This window comes from Poromitra crassiceps (assembly GCF_964638095.1).
Source record: "Poromitra crassiceps genome assembly, chromosome: 2".
In the NCBI taxonomy this organism is placed as follows: domain Eukaryota; kingdom Metazoa; phylum Chordata; class Actinopteri; order Beryciformes; family Melamphaidae; genus Poromitra; species Poromitra crassiceps.
The window spans coordinates 28712728-28724629 of record NC_139624.1 but is presented as its reverse complement, the minus strand read 5'-3'; the positions used below and the strand labels follow the sequence as shown (position 1 = coordinate 28724629).

At 43.9% G+C, this 11902-nt stretch overlaps 1 protein-coding gene across 1 annotated transcript in view; it reads left to right on the top strand.

The window, feature by feature from the left end:
* The first annotated feature begins 4198 nt into the window (after window positions 1–4198).
* The window catches only part of ntn4 (netrin 4), a 58264-nt gene continuing 50560 nt past the window's right edge, over window positions 4199–11902 (top strand). The window contains exons 1-2 of the mRNA XM_083658808.1: window positions 4199–4446; window positions 7642–8180. Coding sequence (XP_083514934.1) covers window positions 4398–4446; window positions 7642–8180 — 588 coding nt within the window. The 5' untranslated portion in view covers window positions 4199–4397. The remainder of the gene's footprint in view (window positions 4447–7641; window positions 8181–11902) is intronic.

The window sequence follows — 11902 nt, the reverse complement described above, 5'->3', positions numbered from 1 at the left end:
GTGCAATGACAACATTCATCGATTTCTATTCTATTCTATTCTATTCTATTCTATTCTATTCTATTCTATTCTATTCTATTCTATTCTGCAAAATACATAAATATTTCCTATAATATTAATAATAATAACAATAATGGTCATACATAACAACAACAATAATAATAATAATAATAATAATAATAATAATAATTATTATTATTATTATTATTATATTATTAATATCATAATAAAATAATAAATGAGGTCTTATAGTGTATCTGTCTCAATAGTGAATTAAGAGTGACTGCATCCTACTTTATTGTATCCTACTTTATGGTATTCATTTAGTATCTCCTATCACTATATAAAAAATATATAGGATTACTATAGTTATTTTTCCTAAGGGTAAGTATACATTGGCCTATTTCTTATACAAATGTGTTTGCTAAAATATTTTTAGCTGTTTCATCAAACATTTCAGCCTTGCATTATGGGTTGATGTTTCTATACATTATCTGCAGTTCAACATGAAACTTGGCAAATAATTATTAAACATATAGCCACATTAATTGAAAACTGACCTGTTTTAGGAGAGAGAGAAAATAATTGACTGTAATGTCTGGGTCGCTCTGTGTTGGGGCAGCTCTTTTTCTCCAGGCACCAACTGTCTGGAGACTTCGCTCATTATTTCTCTCTTGAAGTATTCAACTGCTACTAAAACATTTGACAAGTCCAAACCTGTCATTTTGAATAAAACGATCATCTAACTTCCTCAGTGAGGGGCTGGGCTCTGGCAGAAATTCCTCTGAAATTGCACTAGACTAGAGCCTTCTAATGCATGTGCGAATGTCTAACATACTGATGCCCTTACATCACTTAGCCTGTTTTTCGTCACCTTGTTTTGAATCGCCCTTTTTGTAATTAACCAATCAGTCAGTCAGTCACCGTGTCAGTTATAGCAGGATGACAATTGTGTGTGTGGGAGTGTGTTGAGTTGGGGTAGGGTGCAAAGTATGTGTATGTACATGCACTCTCTGTTAGTATTGCAGCCTAAACCGTTAGATATCATAGTTGGGAGAAGGACATCCCGGTTGCAGAGGTCAGTTCCAGTCAGATCATTCCAGTCCAATGCCATGAGGCCCTTTGATGTTTAAAGTGGTGTAGCTGTTAGACAAAAGTTAAAGCCAGCTGGGCCTGTGATGTCTAAAGCGCTGTGTAGCTGTCAAGTTAAAGCCGACTGGGCCTGTGGAGAGGGTGAGCCGCAGGAAGTGTGAAGCACAAGACTCCTCAACCCCTGACCGTGTGCGAACGTCCACAGTTGGATGGAGTTTCACTTCTCCCAGCCTGTGACCTACACGTGGGACTAAAGCCAGTGATGTTGTGGTAAAAAGGGGTGTTTCTAGGTTCTGAAGATATTAGGGGCTCAAGGGCGCGGGAAGCTGGGTGCGGTGGGTGCTGCAGCACCCCCTGGTGGCAAGAGATGTACTTTTTTTTTTTTTTTTTTTTTTTTACAGTGCACCTGAACGCAACATGCAAAATACATACTGAATAAGTGTCCAAATGTTCATGTAATTCTGGCCAATACTCCACTTCTGTTATAACATTTCAGTCTGGAAGATATAATCTTTATGACTAAAAGGCTAAATGAATAGCATAGAAAATGAATAGCCCCGGGGGCCCATGGTACTATTAATCCGGCCCTGGATATATGGGAGGAATAGCAGGTAGGCTATCACTGTCCCTGATTCCTGAGGGTAAATTGAGTAATGCTGCAGAGAAGAGGAGAAGACACTGAATAATGACATCACAACAGTATAATCCTAATGTTAAAAATTGTAAAAATTAAATATTCCTCTAAATATGGCTAAAAGTCCAAAAAGGGTGGGAGAGAGAATGAGGATTCCAACACAGCAGTGGGAGCAAGTGGTGACATGGAGGTGAGTGAGAAAAGATGACTGAATAATGACACAACGGTCTAATCTTAATGTTAATATTCCTCTAATCTGGCGACAAAGTGGCCAAAAAATTTCTTTGGTCACCGCCAAATTTTCCGACGCCCACTCCCCCCCATTGTTGAATCGGTGGCTATACGGCCTTGCAGCACCCCCTACCTAAAAGTACTTCCAGCGCCACTGGGCTTAGCCCAACCCCGGGGTGTGTGTGTGTGTGTGTGTGGGGGGGGGGGGGGGTATTTTTCAAGCAATTTGAAACTAGAGCAGTGGGTTGAATTGTTGAACTTAAGCATAGCCTATTTCATTTCCAAAAAAGTACATAGCTTCCAAGCTTCCGGTTTTCTTCAGGAAAGTTTTTTTTCTTTCTTTTCTCAGGGAAGTACTTCCGATATGTATTTGCTTCATAAATTACAATGTCTCACAATTTCACATTATTATTTCATAACGTGGTGAATGCACGAGTCACAACATGTGCATAAGAGTACATGAGAGCGTTTTGGCGCTGTTGGAATGTGTATTTGTGCTAAGCTAACTAGCAGGAGGGCGCATACTTTTCTGCACACACAGAGAAGAGAAGGGCATCTATCTTCTCGTCTTAGTAATGGGAATATGGCAAATAGGCAAATCTCCCAAACCTCTCCTAACCCTAACATAGCCTAAGTGACAAACTTTCACTTGTTTCCATGGCAACTCAACTCGTGTCATATGATCTGCCTTTTCATGACCTATTTCAAGATATCAGCAATCATTTCTAAAATCAAGACTGACTGACAGTACGCTCAGTGCTTGCTGGATGCGGGTGGGTCAGATACACAGGCAGCAGGTCACGGTCTGATAGACTGCAGACAGAGAAATGCCCAAGACATGCTGAGTCCAGTGGAGCTTCAGACAAACAGGCAGGGGAGAGGTGGACTGGAGAGAAGAGACTTCCATCACCACCTTTTCACCTATTATTGTCCCTGTTTGTGTACCATTAATGAAAACAGGGAGGCACACTTCTCGCACTTTGTTGTCTTTGGACATTTACATTTAGGCCTGTGTAGTGTAGGCAGAAGCTGCTGGGGCTCATCGTTGAGTCGAGTGCGTTTAAATGCACACTAATAAACTGATTATTATTGTATTTCTAGAGTCTTATCTGATTTGTGTGCATGTAAACGCACTCAACTCTTTGACTTTGAGTCAAATGTGAGTGAAAATGAATCCCTCCAACCAGGAGCCCTCAAGTCTTTTTCTGGGCTAACAGGCAGTCATGGGGCATATGCCATAGACGGTCATGTGGAAAGCAGAACTAGAAATTAAAAAGCCTTTATTGGCTTGCATATTTCATTTTCATTTTGTATGGACACCGACAATGTTGTCAACAATGACCTGCGCCGGGTTCAGCCGAGCGACCAAACTGTGTCATTTGAAGTGAGTCAGCACTCAGCAGCTCATCCAGACTCACTTTGTCCACTCCAATCCAAAGCTAATGAGTCAAAAATGTGGACAACAATGTTGGACACAAAACTTTTTCATAGCAGCTTTTCATCAGACTCCAACGTCTCTGTGGCAGGAATTCACAAACTTGTTCATGATGATTGATTTGGTTTGGGCCACAGAACCTCAATCTGATCAAGGTTGTCTCTGAAGACCCCCAGCTAATAGCCTAAAACACCTTTTGTTGTCTTTCTCTGTAGGTGGGGACAATGAAGTTTATATTGGCCTTGCTTTCAGGGGCAAACTTACCATTACAGGCAAAAGTAGCCTATGGTAGGCTATATTATGTGACTGGCTTGGGCCCCAGCAGCAGAAGGCCCCACAAAAGACAAGAATACAACTATGCCATTTTTTAATCAATTTAATAATTTTTCTTTTATAAATGACTTAAATCAGGGGTCACCCCCAAACTCAATCAAGCTAGTGGGTTATTCCACTTCTAGTGAGATTTTTGGCAGTTGCCTTTACCCTCATTTTCCTTGTCACTGCATTAGTAGCTGAGACTGAGAGAGAAGTTATAAAAACACAGTGTCATTTCACACAGTGAAATAACACTGTGTGAAATGACTGTGTGGCTCACACCGGCCCCGGCCCATCTGGAATGTTCCTTTAAAAGTCAGGGAAAAGTGGAGGAGAGGCGGAGCTGCGGTCGGGTTGGAGCGCTGCCCGCCTGCCTGTCAACTCTCTCCCTCTCCTGAGAAGCGGGGCAAGGCAAAGCCAGCGCTAACAGCAGGGCAATAAAACAGACTGCAGAGACAGGACAGACAGAGCTCCACGGCTGTGTGAGATCGCACACTATGCGGGATCCCTTTCCTCGTCGCACTGCCTTTGGATCGCAGCTTGAGTGAAAGAGAAAGTCCACCACAGCACGGAACTGCAACCTGCCTGCGCACTTGTCTTTCTTTGCGGATGAGCTCTCGCATCTACTGGATCCTCTTGAAGAAACTCCGATTCATTTCTCTGGATCACTAGAAATCGCAACAAGGAACCATGCTTTTGATTTTAGCCGCGATCGCTACGGCCGTGCTGTCAGATGCAGGTTGGTAGTTTTTTCTTCTTTGAACTGATGTCATGTAACACGCGATCATGCGTAGGCTAAACATCATTATATTGTCACAGTCAAATTGTCACTGGCTGCGACAATGTAGCGCTCCTGATGTCAGAGACAAGTGCAGCAGCGCAGAAACGTACATCGGTTTTGGTGAAAGCGTTGCCTCTTTGGGTTCCACACACGCGAGACTGCGCATAGCTATTATAATAAAAGTTGAATAGCATAATAAACTCAATTATTAGGTTCGTTTCAATATTAACCCCTTAAGAGGATCAGAATTATTAGCGGCGAGTCTGATCCTCATTGTCGTTTATTGCCACTGACCTGGATGGAGGATTGCTGTAGCTAGCCTATATAAAGACTAGATCCACATTCGGGCCACGGATCCCAATTTAAAGATTTGTCCAGAATTCCATGGCTATTAGGTAGAGAGATAACAAGTGAAACTATGTGACATGTCACATGAACAAAACAGTCCTTCTGCATTCTCTCATTGTTTCAACTTCTTGTTAACTAAATAATGTGAAGTTTAACAATTCATCAATTTGCTGGCGACCCCCTGGAAATCCCTCAAGGACCCCTGGTGGTCCCTGGACCCCACGCTGAGAACCGCTCGACTAGTGTGATGAGAGAGGTTTCACTCTTCCCCTCTGTGACCTCTCCAGACTCAGTAGCCTATGCAGTTATGTAATTCTGCATGAACTCAAGTCTAACAACATATCTCAGATGGGGAAATCTCATAAAATCTGATCTTCTATCTGAGCCCTGGTTTTAGATGATAATTATAAATCCTCTATCTGAGCCCTGGTTTTAGATGATAAATCCTCTATCTGAGCCCTGGTTTTAGATGATAAATCCTCTATCTGAGCCCTGGTTTTAGATGATAAATCCTCTATCTGAGCCCTGGTTTTAGATGATGAATCCTCTATCCGAGCCCTGGTTTTAGATGATAAATCCTCTATCTGAGCCCTGATTTTAGATGATAAATCCTCTATCCGAGCCCTGGTTTTAGATGATAAATCCTCTATCCGAGCCCTGGTTTTAGATGATAAATCCTCTATCCGAGGCCTGGTTTTAGATGATAAATCCTCTATCCGAGCCCTGGTTTTAGATGATAAATCCTCTATCTGAGCCCTGGTTTTAGATGATAAATCCTCTATCTGGGCCCTGGTTTTAGATGATAAATCCTCTATCCGGGCCCTGGTTTTAGAAGATAAATCCTCTATCCGAGCCCTGGTTTTAGATGATAAATCCTCTATCTGAGCCCTGGTTTTAGATGATAAATCCTCTATCTGAGCCCTGGTTTTAGATGATAAATCCTCTATCTGAGCCCTGGTTTTAGATGATAAATCCTCTATCCGAGCCCTGGTTTTAGATGATGAATCCTCTATCCGAGCCCTGGTTTTAGATGATAAATCCTCTATCTGAGCCCTGATTTTAGATGATAAATCCTCTATCCGAGCCCTGGTTTTAGATGATAAATCCTCTATCTGAGCCCTGGTTTTAGATGATAAATCCTCTATCTGAGCCCTGGTTTTAGATGATAAATCCTCTATCTGAGCCCTGGTTTTAGATGATAAATCCTCTATCTGGGCCCTGGGGGGCTGTAAAGTGTTTGCAAGCTGCTCATCCTCCCGGCTGCCAAACTTGCTCTGTGTCAGAGTCCACGCTCTGTAGCGGGCAGGTGCACAATGCCTCCATTATCCTCTTTTGCATAACATTTCCGATGGAGGTAAATCACTTGACTTGTGTACACACACACACTATCCCCCCCTCTCTCACATGGTGTCAGTTCATTATGGGCAAAGTCCCAATAGGATCAATTGCTACCAATATAAAAGAGATTAAGTTCATGTGGACAAAAGGGAGCGATGGCTGATTACTGACAAGGTATTGTTATGTGGTGATTCTGGTGAATGTGATAATTTATTAGGTATAGGTCACCAAAATATCAGATTAAAGGAGACATTGGTCCAGAATGCTCAGTTTGAAATATATAATATATATATATATATATATATATATATATATATATATATATATATATATATATATATATATATATATATCAATAGTAGAGCACTCGTGCACATCCAAAGCGGGAGGTGCTGGTCACAGCAAGAACGATTACACTGAATAAGAAACAAAAAAAAAACACTAGACTAAAAGTCCAGCGGACCGCACAAACTCCTCAGACTTAGACCGACTTTTCAACGTGGCATTTATTTGCAACAACAGATCACAGGTACAACACATTTCTGTAAAAAACAGATTAAGACACACTAATAATAAAGATTGAAGACTAATGCTTCGAAAATGTCTTAGATATATAAATTCACACAATGATAAGAGGTCTAAAGTGAGGAGACATACATATTGTATTGTATTTTGACTGCCGTCTAATCTAGGAGATTACTCCCTGGTCTGGATGTTTTCTCCTCACTTTAGACCTCTTATCATTGTGTGAATTTATATATCTAAGACATTTTCGAAGCATTAGTCTTCAATCTTTATTATTAGTGTGTCTTAATCTGTTTTTTACAGAAATGTGTATGTATAAAATATGATGTATTTGTAATCTAAATGCTTTTAATGCTGGTAGAGATTTGCACCGTTCAAGACTCTGTCCTGTTCCTTTTAGAACTGATTGACTGATTGAGTTATGCGTTCAGAGGCGGGCCGTTCTATCACACGGCCCACTACAAAGGTGTGTGTGATCACTCATTTTCATGAATGAACCTGATGAAGCATCTGCGAAACGCGCTGTACCTGTGATCTGTTGTTGCAAATAAATGCCACGTTGAAAAGTCGGTATAAGTCTGAGGAGTTTGTGCGGTCCACTGGACTTTTAGTCTAGTGTTTTTTTTCTTTTTCTTATTCAATATATATATATATATATATATATATATATATATATATATATATATATATATATTATATAGCTAAGGCATGGTGAGGGCCACACCTTGCCAAACCCAACTGACACCCATGATTTCACTCGTTCTTTCTTGTTTTCTTAGAAAGCTGTTATGTCACCTCAACCCACATTTGCCTGCCCGGTGCGTGTAAACTTCTCTCTCTCTCTCCCTCCCTCCCCTCTCTCCCTCTCTCATCCCCCCTCTCTCTCTCCCTCCCTCTCTTCCCCCTTTCTCTCCCCCCTCCCCTCTCTCTCTCCATCCGCAGGCCTGTCTGCTGAGGTGTTTCGTGCCGGAGTGGCCCCTCGCTGCGAGAGCCGCGCCTGTAATCCTCGCATGGGCAACCTGGCCCTGGGCCGTCGCGTCCTCACCCAGACCGCGTGCGGCAACAACGGCACCGAGCCCTACTGCTCCAACTCGGACTGCGCCGCGGCCACCAAGTGCAGCAAGTGCAACGCCGCTCTGCCGCCGCTGGCCCACCTGGCCACCGCCATGGCGGACTCGTCCTTCCGCCACCCCAACACCTGGTGGCAGTCGGCGGAGGGGGCGGAGTCGGAGACGGTGCAGCTGGACCTGGAGGTGGCGTTTTACTTCACGCACCTCATCGTGGTGTTCCGCTCGCCCCGGCCGGCCGCCATGACGCTGGAGCGCTCGCAGGATTTTGGCCGCTCGTGGCGGACGCTGCAGCGCTACGCTGCCAACTGCAGCGCCGCCTTTGGCCAGGAGGAGGGGAAGACGGGCGCGGGCCGGGACGGAGCCTCCTGCAACTCCAAATACTCCGGGGCTTCTCCCTGCACCCGCGGAGAGGTGAGGGGGGGGGGCAGTGTATGTGTGTGTTTCTGGCCTCCTTTCCACCTGTGGCATTAACACGTCTCCTGTCTAGGCTGTCTGTGTGTGTGTTGCAGCTGGGTTGCATTTAGTGAAGTTAGTCTCAGGTGAACATATTGGTACTGGCCGTAGACACTTTGTCAGACTTGTTCCCTATTCAAAAGTGCTGATAATCCAGCCTGCCACCTGTTTGGTCTGCATGCACTTCCTGGTTGGATCCAAAGACCCTTACTCAACACTTTTTCCACTTTTTCCTGCTGAAAATCAATATATATTGGAAATTAGCTGTGTTCTTGAGAATCCAGGTCAAAGTCCTGACATTTACTGTAAATCTGAGTAATTCCTCATCTCTTCTCCCATACCCATGCAGTTCCATACATCCCCAAAAGGCAAAAAGGCCAGCTGTAGACTCAAATTTCCCTCTCTTTCGATTGGCAAAGCTCTTGATCAGTGTGACGTCACCAAACCCAGCCCGCCCATCTCTCGCGCCTAGGCCCCTTCCAGCCAAAGTTGGTAAAAGTGCCTGCACACCACACTGGGCTTATGGAGTGTGGAGAATTGTTGAATAGAGATAGAGAGAGAGAGAGAGATTTGTGGAGCGTTTTGATTAGAGTGCATAGTGCAAATTGTAGTTGTGTGTTTGTAGCAGAGATGCTCACAAGTCATTTTTTTTGCAAGTCCAAGTCAAGTCTCAAGTCTTTGAGCTGAAGTCCAAGTCAAGTCTGAGCTCAAGTCTCAAGTCTTTGAGGGGCAAGTCCAAGTCAAGTCTCAAGTCTTTGAGGGGCAAGTCCAAGTCAAGTCTCAAGTCTTTGAGCTCAAGTCCAAGTCAAGTCTCAAGTCTTTGAGGGGCAAGTCCAAGTCAAGTCTCAAGTCTTTGAGCTCAAGTCCAAGTCAAGTCTCAAGTCTTTGGTCACAAGTCCAAGTCAAGTCTCAAGTCTTTGGTCACAAGTCCAAGTCAAGTCTCAAGTTTCTAATGGATGAGCGTTCTATCATCTGCTGCATGCAATCCAGTCTGCTTAGAACACTGCATAGCTAAAACTGAGGGATTCAAAGCATGAACTGTATTATCCTCACTCCTTTATCTATTAGCATACAGTATCAGCATTGATTGGATGACATGAGTAGATATTTCCTTAATGTTAATGTTAAAAAAATAAAGATTGTTCACAAGTCCCAAACCTCAAGTCCAAGTCAAGAATCAAAGCTTTGAGGATGAGTCTCAAGTCAAGTCTCAAGTCACTGTGGGTGAGACTTAAGTGCGACTCAAGTCCAAGTCCCAAGTCCAAGTCCCCATCTCTGGTTTGTAGTATTTCGTAGTTTAGGTTTAGGTTTAGGCTATCAGATAGCCTATAAGACATCATACTCACCATACTCACGTCACAGCATTCAAATGTTGCATTGGGGCGAGACTTTGGGGCCAGTTCTATTGACGTGAATGGGGCGAGCACGGTAAGTCCCACTATAAAACATCATATCTGTGCTGTTTCACCTTGGATTGAAAAATGCTTCCACCAGATTATAGAAAACACATTACATGATGTTGACTGATTGGGTCCTGTATCATAATGTAGTTAGCTAATCTAGCTGCTGGACAGAGCCCTGATCTGGAGACCAATAATAAGGAAAACTAACATGCACATTTGGATAGGAAGGGGGAGGGGAACATCAGTCAACAGCACATCATGTATCTGGTGGAAGCATTTTTCAATCAAAGGTGACAACATAAACATTCTAAACTGCTCCTAGCTTACGTCCTGTGCAGGGTTTGCTAATACAACAGCTGACAGGAAATAGAGAGCCGCAGGGATGACGTATTTTTGTAGGCTGAATGCGGAAGTCCCGAACTTCCTGGTTCAACACTGTTTCTGTCTATGGGATTTTTGAATGGGTTTTTGCCGCGATGCTTCAAATAAGGTCTCTGGGCAACGCAAGATTAATCAAACGCGAACCAGAGTTCAGTCGGATAATCTTCACACATGAGGACCACTTTCATGAGTTTTGAAGCGTAAATGCGAGCCCTAGAAGTAAAATGCTCGAGCTAAGCTAATCCAGAACTACACACTGTCGCATAGGCTTCCACGTCACGTCAGCACTCAACCTGGACTGTTGTTGATGTGTGCACTGATTACCCCGGGCTGAACGGGGCTGAACCAGGTGAGGGAAAGAGAATTTCCGTGTTCGCCCTTTGAAGTGGTGACGTTATTGACGTATATATCCCCATCGACTCAAAAGTGTAGTCTCATTTAGCCGTTTGCTAGCTAGCCACCCTTTTAACGGCACATAAAAGCTTCAAAACTCATAAAAGTGGTCTTCATGTGTGAAGATGATGTTACTACCATCTGGTTCGCGTTTGATTAAGCCAGCGTTGCCCAGAGAGCTTATTAGAAGCATCGCGCCAAAAACCCATTCAAAACTCCCATAGGCGAAAACTGTGTTGAACCAGGGCTGTTAGCATCGATGATTTCCGGACTCGTTACTGCGGCTCTCTATAAGCTAGGTTTCAAACTGTTCCCTAGCAACACAATTCTGTGAAAACCGACAATAGGGGGACTTTCCGTGCTCACTCCATTCACTTCAATAGAACTGTCACCAAAGTCTAACCCCAATGCAAAAATTGAACGTTGTGACATGAGTGATGTATCTTCCTTCTTTATAGGTCCATTGATTGAATCCATGCACTTAAGTTTATTTTCCATTTGCATTGCATAGTTGTTAGTGGACTGGAGACACATTTGCATGTATGTGTCCAAATGCAGCCGAAGCTGGTTTGGACGACCTGATCTTCAATGCATCTTGGTTGCATTTACATCTTGGATTTGACGTGTTTTTGCTCAATCCAAATACCAACAACAAATCTTGTTCTGACTTTGTAAAGTCATGCAATGAGCAGAATGGGGCAGAGGAAGCCACGGAAGTGATACTAAAAGCTGTAGTTCCTCAAATGGCCACTTGAGGCTGGCACTAAAAGGGAGTCGTTCTGCCATTCACCCCCATGTTAAAATGCCAAGTTTACACACTGGTTCAAAACACGGTTTTGGTCTCTATAGCTAATTAGCTAATACATAACAACTGTACGTTTTATTTTATTTTATATAACTCACCTGTTATAAAGTAAAATACTGTAGATGATAGAAAAGACTACAGTATTTTTGGGTCCTGATCGACAGGTCACCTGTCCAGTGATCGCACAGCTTGCCGATCACGGACCACTGGGAAACCCCTGGTCTCGTGCCGGCTCGCGTGAGTTGTGTGTGTGTGTGTGTGTGTGTGTGTGTGTGTGTGTGGGGGCACTTTGACTGTAGCACGAGAGGGCTTCCTGCGGCCTATTGATGTGTAATTGAAGGCGTGTGTGTCGGGTGCTGCGGCGGCACAGATGAGTGTGTGTGTGTGTGTGTGTGTGTGTGTGTGTGTGTGTGTGTCGGGAGCTGCGGCGGCACACATTAGTCTGTGTGTGTGTGTGTGTGTGTGTGTGTGTGTGTGTGTGTGTGTGTGTGTGTGTGTGTCGGGAGCTGTGGCATGCAGGTGTGTGTGTGTGTGTGTGTGCGTGTCGGGAGCTGTGGGGGTGCAGGTGTGTGTGCATGCGTTTGTGACCTGTGTGTGTGTGCGTGTCGGGAGCTGTGGCGGTGCAGGTGTGTGTGTGTGTGCGTGTGTGTGTGTGTGCGTGTGCGTGTCGGGAGCTGCGGCAGTGCAGATGTGTGTGT